This window comes from Oryzias melastigma, linkage group LG9 (assembly GCF_002922805.2).
Source record: "Oryzias melastigma strain HK-1 linkage group LG9, ASM292280v2, whole genome shotgun sequence".
NCBI classification, from domain to species: Eukaryota; Metazoa; Chordata; class Actinopteri; order Beloniformes; family Adrianichthyidae; genus Oryzias; species Oryzias melastigma.
In genome coordinates this window covers 21,630,903-21,640,417 of record NC_050520.1, presented here as the reverse complement: position 1 = coordinate 21,640,417, position 9,515 = coordinate 21,630,903, and the positions used below count along the sequence as shown (strand labels likewise).

The following is a 9,515-nucleotide window of genomic DNA, read 5'->3' as shown; positions in this document are numbered from 1 at the left end:
ATAACGTTTCTTTGTTTGAGTTTAGGTAACTCAGTTCATTAAATAATTCATTATAAAAAATATATAAACAATGGTTAGTTTCAGTGAATAAATTAAAAACAACGTATTTAAAATAGTTTGAATTGAAAAAAAATATTTCAAAATTTACCAAAATTCTGAACTATAATAAAACTGAACATTTGTATATGAGTTGTGTCATGGAAGGGCTTCTAACAATTTTTCATTCTGTATTTCAAATAAATAAAACAAGTGCTGACAAAAGTTTTTCCAAAGTTTAGAAATAGTTTGGGCCCCTGAAAACTGGGTTGTCCTTTCTTTTTCCTTCCACAACAATTCACTTTACATGTAAAATAATTAAATAAAAAGACTGCTCCACATATAACTCCAAAACCACATGTGAATTACACACCAAGAGCAAACAAGAAGATTTAGGGCTATCCACCATGTCAGCCATCTATTAAGCTATCATCAATGTAGGTTAGTTTTAAAAACTCCCGCTGATTACTTTTCAAAGCCGCCTGACACGAGTAACTATCCTCAGTAACTAAGAAAATTAATAGGTCGGCTAAGATTAATCTACTAATAACTTGTGTTATTAAGTGCGGCTCTGTGTCCTACAGAGGCGAAGCCCTGACGCACCAGCCGACTTCCATGATCTTTTTTGATCTGAGTCTGTTAGGGATTATTTCCTGCCCCCGAAGACATGTGTTTGTGCTGGAAAAACAGGGATAAAAGCATGCTGCGACATTCATAAACGCATCAGCTGTCATAAATCACCCCCAGACTGACTAGTTCATCTCTGAGCGCCACTATGACACCTGTTCCAAAATGTTTGGATTGAAACTATCGCCTTTTGTTTAAATGTAGTTGAGATACGTTCATAATGATGCTAATTTAATATTAAACTGTATTTGCTAAACAATTGTGACTAAATTCGGGTTTAAGGGAGGGGTACTTGATTTGTTTACATGTCTTATTCTGCGGCTCCAACTGACAGGGAGTGCGTAAAAGGGGATATGTGGCAGGATGTTGACACGTCTGTGGGCACACCAGCATCTCGTGACCAGTCTAAACCTGACAGCAACACTCCTGACGCCAATGCGCCCATCGCTGCCATGACCAGAGCAGGCCCTAGTCTGAGATCACAGACGTGCTCCCGTGTTGACATTTCTGGACACCCACCTGATGTGAAAAGCACGATCGCCTTGAGGCAGCTGTACTCTGCCGAGTCCACGTGCAGGGTCTTAAGCTTCTCCACTTGCTCCTGGAAGATCCGGATGTGATCCATGAAAGCCACAACGCGGTCCGCGGACATCGGGGAAGCGTGGAGGCCCGCTGCAGCGAGCAGAGGGGCCACGTGCAGAGGCATGGAGCATTGGGCCGCGTTAAGCACAAACAACTCACTCCATGTCAGCCTGAGAAGGGACACCTGGTCGGTGATCTGCAGGTCGGGAAAGAAAGGGATGTTTCTCGCCCACTCCACGGCGCTGAAGAGCAAACGAGCCGCCAGCTCGCAGATGTTCTCGATGCCCATGATATTGTTAGGCTGCATGCACTGGCTCCCGTACCGGGACGTCGGGTAAGGCTCAGCCCGCAGCAATAACGAGATGTATCCGGACAGATAGCAGTGGCCATTCAGAGGGTCTCCATTTGTCAGCGCGTACTGGCCTGGGTTGGGTTGAGTTGGAGGCATTCGTCCTCGCTGAACCGCTGACAAAAAGAAAGGAAAAAAAGAGGAAATGTGCATCCAGGACGTAAACATTATCCAAGAGGATTACAGCCGCAAAGCAAAAGCTCCAGCTAGTATGTTTCCCCCTCTTCTCACTAAAAACGGCATGCACTGGAATAAACTACTGATCACCACGATATAAGTCAGCAAATTATTCAGTCTAAAAACACACATCAAAACAAATCTCACTAATTCATCATCGATATTACAATAGGTCATTCCTCGACTATTCCTGCACTAAATTTACGCGTAGCTTTGCTGATTAGAACGATTCCAAACTGGGTTCACAAACGCCACAAATGCGATTGATAATTGGCGTTAAACGCAGCCACAAACGCACATTTTGTTCAGATCAAAAGGTCAGCTGCGAATCAAAGCAATTCAGACCGCAGCTTTTTTTTATTATTTAAAAAAGAAAATATGAAGGTGATTCAGCGCGTATTATACGCGGGATTATAGTGTGCACTGCAAATAATGGACTTAACTGAGGGATGTCTGCATCAATTGGAATCAAACACTTGACGTGGCTATGAAAGTTGTACGGCCTGTAAATGCAGCAGCAGCGAGCACAACAATGAGCCCATGGGCAAGTTCAGCGTCAGGGTTCGGCGTGTCTGAGCCGTGGAGGTCTGCACGAGGAGACGTGACCGTCTCTACGACCCCAAATCCTGCTGTACATTTTGGAAATGTGTAAGCCTGTGTGCTTAAGGGACTGCTAGGGATGGGACCACTAGCCTCACACACACATGCATACACACACGCGCGCGCGCACACACACTCCCCGACACGTTCAGATGTTAGGATAATCCACTATTCTGCGCCATAACCTGCACATCAAACAGGCTATAGTACATTTTAAATAAAGGTCAGCTGGACGCTTTGTTCAGACCTCCATAAGCATCACTGCTGCTGCTGCTCACTGCCCCCCCCACTACCACCAGAAAATAAAACCTTCATGTAAACATGGATCAAGCTGCAGTGCATGCCCGGCTACAACGCCTATGACCTTAATGCAACATGGCAGCCCTGCACTATAAGGCTTTAAAAACATATATTCACCTTCCCGCCGCATCCCCACTTTTAGACACTTCTTCAGCCGGCAGTATTGGCACTGATTTCTGTGGTGCTGGTCAATGGGACAGTTCCTATTGGCACGACACGAGTAGGTTAAGTTCCTCCGTACACTCCTCTTGAAGAAACTTTTGCATCCCTCGCAGGTGAACTGGCCGTAGTGTTTGCCGCTCGATTTGTCTCCGCAAACCACACATTCAATATGCTGCTGACTCTGTCCAGAATTCTGACTCCCCTTGTCCCCAGCGGTCCCCGGCGTGGACGGGGGTCCCGGCTGGCTGGGGGTCTGCGGGGTGTGCGGCGCCGCCGACGCCGCCTGCTGCTGCTCCCTCGCCGGCTGCGCTGCTGGGTTGGGGCCGTTCGGAGGTCCTCCGGCCACGTCTTCCTGCGGATCTCGCCAGACGCTAACTACCATTGCCATATCTCGGCCACGGAAAGTGCTATAAAGCGAAATGGTCGCTGGTGTAGAAATAGCGCAGTGGGGAGAAAAAAAGAGGAGATCTCAAAAGACGGGGCAGTGCAAAGTCAAATCGGTGCACGCAATCTCATATGGGGAGTAAAGGAAACGGCGATCAATACATTCAAAAAGCAGGAATAGGCACCCGATCAGGATTTGCAAGTGTCGGGAGGCCAGTTCCAAGGTAAATTGCAGTCAGCCATTCAGGAATCCCTAATCTTGTAGGAAAACCCGAGTCCAGACGTAACAAATTGCAGTTAGATGCTGAATAGCCACAGAGGAAAAAGGCAGGATTCACATATGCAGGAACAAGTAAAAAAAAAAAAAAAAAAAAGAGAGAAAAAAAAGAAGAAAAAAAATCTTGTTGGAAAGAAACGCGATCCAAAGTGCAGCGGAGATAAATTCCTTTCTCCTTTTCTTCCTCTTGCTCCTTTACACTCCCGTCTTCGTCGAGCAGGAGGGCAGGAAAAACTGAAGAGCTGGATTTTTTTTACATCTATATTCTTAAATAAAGCTCGTCATCTCGCCCAGCAGCGGAGGAAAATCGCGTCGCCGAACGAAGTGCCCATGTATAGTTTCACCTCTCTCCAGCAGGAGGAATGGATACGAAGAAGAAAATGTCAAAAAAGAAGAGCAAAAACACTAATAGAATATGCAAGAAGAAGGAGAGACCCCCAAAAATGAATGCGCTTAAACGGGAGGACCAGCAGAGCAATGTTTCCGAAACGGGGGATCTGCGCGAATGTCTGTATATAGTGAACTTTGACACTACTATTGAAACTGACACGTTTCTATGGAGATCGCTGCGCCTTATATGGTGCTCATGTCAAGGAGCCAAGAGAGGGGCTGCTGGAGACTGATAATCAAAGGCGACTGACTGGCCAGAGCCCTGCATAGAGGAGGAGGAGAGGAGGAGAGGGGGGACAGAGGGAGAGAGAAAATGGGAGGCTGAGGTTATAGCCAAGCCCTCTCTGCTTCTCGATTGGTTAGAATCCCCCTCCGCTTATCCACTGCAAAAAGTGACCGTCTCAGAAGTCATCTGGTCTCGTGTTCGGATGTAAAAATGGAATTTTATTCGTAAAATCCACTAGAAAACGAGCATCTGGGTTCCAAATCCATCCATTTATGTTAAGAGTTGGAAAATATTTTTTGACGCCAATTTCTTTAAAAAATATCCGAGTCCAAGGATGGAGGGTGGAGAGATCTCTGTTGGTAATGAATAGGTTGCGTAAAGGCGCAGAATGGATCCAGGGAAGGTTTTTACGCGCCGAAATGGAAGCGTGTGTCCGCCGAGTGATCCCCCAGCCTCCGTGCTGCACCGAACAGTGTTTTCAGGCGCGGATATTTTTTACAGCGCTGCCATCTACGGCTGGAAGGGCTGGGGGGAGAATGGAGAGAGAGAGGGAGGGAAGGGAAGAGGAGGAGGAGGAGGGGGGTGCTCTGACAGGCGCAATTTACATTGAGCTCGCCCCGCGCTGCTATTTACTTTGAAACCTGATTAGTATGGGCCGTCTATTGTCACCAAAAAGAGGAAGAAACCATGGATAGAATAGCGAAAAAAAGAAGAAAAAAAGCGGGGTAAAGGCAAGAGAGGACAAAGCTTTTACGCTCGACAAATAAACGAAAAGCTGCGCGCAGCAGCGAAACATCATTCTGCCTCAGATATTGCACAAAGTTTCAAACCGGTCTGTGTGGGACCCTTTATTTTAGGAATAAGTGACATCTTCTTTTTGGTTCCAATTGATTTCTTGTGTTCACGCGCTGTTTTGTCCTTGGCATGCGCATTGCGGTACACCGTCGCGTGTGAACGGCACAATTTTGCTCATCAAAACTTATAATTTAGTTTAAATTCAATATATATAAAAAATAAAAATATCACTGGAATGAATAATGCTCATTTGTACCGAACACACGGCGGGTCTTGTAAATTTAGCCGCAAATCTCTAACAAGATAAGCTGTTTTGGATGATTTCTAAAGTCCTATAGACTCTGCGATGACTGAGTCGGTGGCACGTTTTGTCCTAATATTGACAGTAATTCAAAATGAAATGAAGTTACGGGGGATTTGCATGGGGATTCCGCCTTTTTGTATCAGGGTTTCTGCAAGCTGACTATACCTCTCCTACTCAAAAATGTCTGGATCGCGCTGCCATCTAGCGTACAATGTTCAATTACAACTTCATATGCACATTCAAGTTTGCCTGCATGCATTTTTAAAAGCTTTAATGTGATTTTAAAAATAAGTTTCTCCAAATAAAAAAAAAAAAGCAATTTATTTAAAGGAAGCTGCTCTTTTAAAATTGTGCGTAAAAGCGGGTGTTTTGCGTAATGGGGTTCTTAAAACTTTTTACAAATTATTTTGTTCACTGAAATTAAAAACACTCATATAAAATAAAAAAAATAGAGGAGAAAAGAGACAAAAATGTGTTTGTCTTAAATTAGAGGGATTACAAAGTCAAAAAGTTGTGCGTAAAATCTAAAAAAAAATACTTTAATTTGTTAATAATAAAAGCATTGATAGTTTTATACAAAAAGTATTTATGTGTAAAATATCTTACTTAGTGGATGTATAGCAAGATATAAAGGAGCGTTAATATGCAAGTGTCCCTTTTGAAAACGCATAGGAGGGATGGGTTGTTTTTAAGTATTCAACAAGAGAACTCTCTCTCCCGTCCGTGCGTCGGACACTCCACTGAAACTCCTCGGCCATGTCCCCAGCTCTTTGAAAAGGTGAAACCAATAAGATTAAATCAGACAAAGATTTTTTTCCCCCTCCATCTTAGTGTATCATTAAGATTTAACTCTGCAGACTGGAAAGAGGGGTCCACAGGAGAGAAGAGAGGAGAGTGAGAGGGATAGCGCATGGGAGCAGAGTATAGACGCTCCAACAAAAATGTGGGGAAACAGCGAGTGAAAGAGGAGAAAGTGGACGGCAGGATATTAAAGGAGGAAGCAGCAGCAGCGGTGGAGGTTGTCGGGAGGAGCAGCTTTGCAGTAAAAAATAAATCACCCATAAGGCAAGTCAAGTTATTTTTCAAACTTCTCTTCCTCACGTGCATGGCACATCTTTATTCTCGTAGATTACTGAAACCCGTTTCCAGCGCTCCCCGCCGATTTGTACAGAAAGTAGTAATGCTATTAGAGGCTTGTTGGTACCACGGGACACGGGAGTTCTTTCCCCGAGCGTTCCGCGCACCTCACATGCGAGCGTGTCTGTTGGTTAAACACATAATGAAAGGATCGATAGCCGTCTGTTTGTTTCAGCGATACTGTCACGGGGTGTAAAGGAGTGATCAAGGGAAGCAGACATTGGCCATCTTTAAACTTTTTTTCTTTTAGTCTTCCGCTTTCGCCAGTCAGAGAGCGAATATTATGGATCCGCGTAAAATCTCTGCGCATCGCAGGAGACCGTCATGTGTCAGAAAAGGCTGCCGAAAGGAAATGTAAAATGGCTTGTGATTCATCAAAGCGACACTATTGACGTGAAGGGACTGCAAAGAGGTCAAACTACAGAAAGCAGACATTAGTTAATAAAGATTTATTTTTAAAACGTTACAACAAAACTTTATAATCATTTAATATTTAAACATGTGTGTTTTTCTTGACCTAATATTCTAATTTCTGCCTTTTCCGTGATTAAACATGAATGCACGTCTCAGAATATTATGTGTACTTGGAGAAAACACATATAGAAAGAAATAATCCCATTGTTTGACATGTCATTTCAGTGATGGATGCATTTACGCAGAGCACAGGCGTTTTACGCACACTTTAATGCAGGCTAATGGACCGCTTTGCAGCCCCTAATTACCAGTATTAAAGTAAAAAGAAGATAACCATACAAAAACATGCTTACAAATTCACAATATAATTTCTGTACACATAGGATGTGCAGGCTTATTTAAATAAATTAAATACATTTTCACCAGAAAAAAAAAAAAAAAAAAAACATTCCCAAATTGATATGATGCGCTCAGCACACAAAGTGAGAAAATGCAGCTGAAACCAACAAGCAGAACAATCAGTTGGGAAAACACTGAGGTCACGAAGTGCAAGCCCCTCAACAAAACCGGCAGACGAGAGGAAGAAAAAAAAGAACGCATTTTAGGGTGTTTAGAGGACGTTTTAAAAGCACGCAAGCGGATGTAGAAATTTACAGACGAGGCTTTCTAATATTGATTGAGTGTAACTAAAGAGGGTTGTCAATAAGACATTGCTGAGAGGCTGGTTTCCCCTTTGCAGAGGCCTCTGCTCCAAAAGCCTGCCGTGCAGACTGGAGGTCTGTGTTTCTGGACGTGGGTCTGAGGCTGATGCCGCCTGCAGCTTTAACACCTGCCTGCAAAGTTAGCGCACAATCCAAAGCGAGTCCACTGATGGGACCTTTGAAGGTGTAAGTATAGGCATTATCGCTCACGGCTGCGCGCTGGAATAACGCACTCATTGATTGTCAAATCGAGCAGAAGACGTAGTTGTAAACATCCCCTATCATTTGTGCGGCGTGCAAAAGTTTGACACAAAATGATGAGTTTAAAGGAGAAGGCTGCTGTAACCAACGGAAGTAAATACAACAGATGGAGTTTGCAAATTTTAATGTATATTTTAATCCAAATGACTACACAGACTTTCATAATTATAGAAAATTAATTTTTTTGTAGCTGTTTAATATTTAAATTCAATTAAAAGTCAAACTTCTGTTTATGAGAGTTTACAAATGACTGATTTATGATCAAAGTTGTTTAAATTTGGCAACAAGTGGACATTTTCTTTACCAATTAAGTTTCAACGTCGCAATATAAAAGCCCTCCTTGGCCTCTGACCCGCTAGTAGCTGGAGGTTGACCCGGTTTTATGAGCAGGAACGCATTTGCAGCGCAACCAAAACAAAAATAAAATTAAACAACTTCAAACTTAAATCACAAAATGATGAATAGAACATTTATTTTAAAAAATATTAAAGATTTGTTACATGGAGTGAGGAGAGGAGAGCTAAGGAGGGTAAAGAGGCGCACGGAGACTCTTTTTTTGTCCACAAAGGTGAGGGCAGACTGGTGTGAAAGATCACATCACCTGCCTCTCCACATGGATCTGCGCTCTGATACACCTCCATAATTGCTCTTAATGAAAACATTGTGTAGAAATATTGGAAATGCTTTCAATCCTTAAGGTTAAACATCCGACGAAGGAAAGCACGTGTAACCAAAACGGAAACATAACATATTTTAAAGTTTCTGTTTAACCTTTTTTTAAATGTCTTTTTTGTTTTACTTCTCACAAAATGTACTCAGATTTAACATTTTTTAATGTTTAAAGTGAAATGGTGCAGTGTAATCCCGGTTAAACACTTTTAATGTTTCTATATTTTGTGACTCGTTCCAGGGATTTGCGCTCATTTAGTTTTACCCATAAACTGAAAAAAAATCTCTTGCTGGGTTTGGTATCCCCAGACTATAATTGAAGACAATAACTGCAACGACTACCAATTAGGCTTGAGGTTGGAGTTCAGTGAGAGGCTCTGTCAATTTATGCTATGGGCAATGGCTTTAATGCTCACTAACCATCATTTCTTCAGAGCATGTGTGCTAATTACTTTGGATGGTCCCAGAGACACAGATTATAAATCCATTAGCTCAGAAACCCTCGTGGTTCCACAGTACAAACAATTTATTTTCATAGTGTACCCAAAACCAAACTTTAAGTGCCAAAGACCAGAAGTGGGGAAGCAGATTTTCTTTGTGTACTTTTTGAGGATACGAGGAGAAAGCTTATCCACCCGCAGCCGAGCAGAAGACACGGAGACGAAAAGAAGTTTTATCACAGGGATTTGACCAAAGTGGCAAGAAGTTTTCTAGAACTTTGATAACTTTCCGCAATATTATTTTGAAATTTTTATTTATATATTAAAGTTTAGGAAAAAGTTAAAGGACGTTTTCCAGGGGGCAGAGTGGACGAAAGACGGACTTTACGCACGAGAGTGTTGCGTTGAAAAACTGGGTGCGTGCGCGCAAAGGCATCTGACTCTTTAGAGTCATTTATTTGAGAGAAACCGGGGGGCAAAGGTGGAATTCTTGAGAAATTCAACAAGGATAAGGGAGCTTTAGGAATTCTGCACGCAGATTACCTTTCATCCCATCCTCACATTATCCGACAACACGCCATAGAAATATCGTTAAGCGTCAGAACAGCGAGATTACCCTCTGAGGAGAGCGGGTTTCTCCTCTTTTTTAAGTATTGCTATTACATGAAAAGAGACAGAGGGGGG

General features: G+C 42.8%; 1 protein-coding gene and 1 long non-coding RNA gene across 3 annotated transcripts in view; one reads left to right on the top strand and one right to left on the bottom strand.

The window, feature by feature from the left end:
• The window catches only part of nr2f1a (nuclear receptor subfamily 2, group F, member 1a), a 9,027-nt gene extending 3,961 nt beyond the window's left edge, over positions 1–5,066 (bottom strand). The window contains exons 1-2 of one of the 2 annotated variants that reach the window (XM_024275619.2): positions 2,789–5,066; positions 1,183–1,707 (exon numbers count right to left, since the gene is read on the bottom strand). In XM_024275619.2, coding sequence (XP_024131387.1) covers positions 1,183–1,707; positions 2,789–3,221 — 958 coding nt within the window. In that variant the 5' untranslated portion in view covers positions 3,222–5,066. Of the gene's footprint in view, positions 1–1,182; positions 1,711–2,788 lie in introns of both variants that reach the window. The other variant, XM_024275618.2, reaches the window with a different exon arrangement.
• Positions 5,067–7,503: 2,437 nt separating this feature from the next.
• LOC112148769 overlaps positions 7,504–9,515 on the top strand; it is a 4,464-nt gene continuing 2,452 nt past the window's right edge. Inside the window, exon 1 of the long non-coding RNA XR_002919692.1 lies at positions 7,504–7,647. This is a non-coding gene — a long non-coding RNA (uncharacterized LOC112148769). The remainder of the gene's footprint in view (positions 7,648–9,515) is intronic.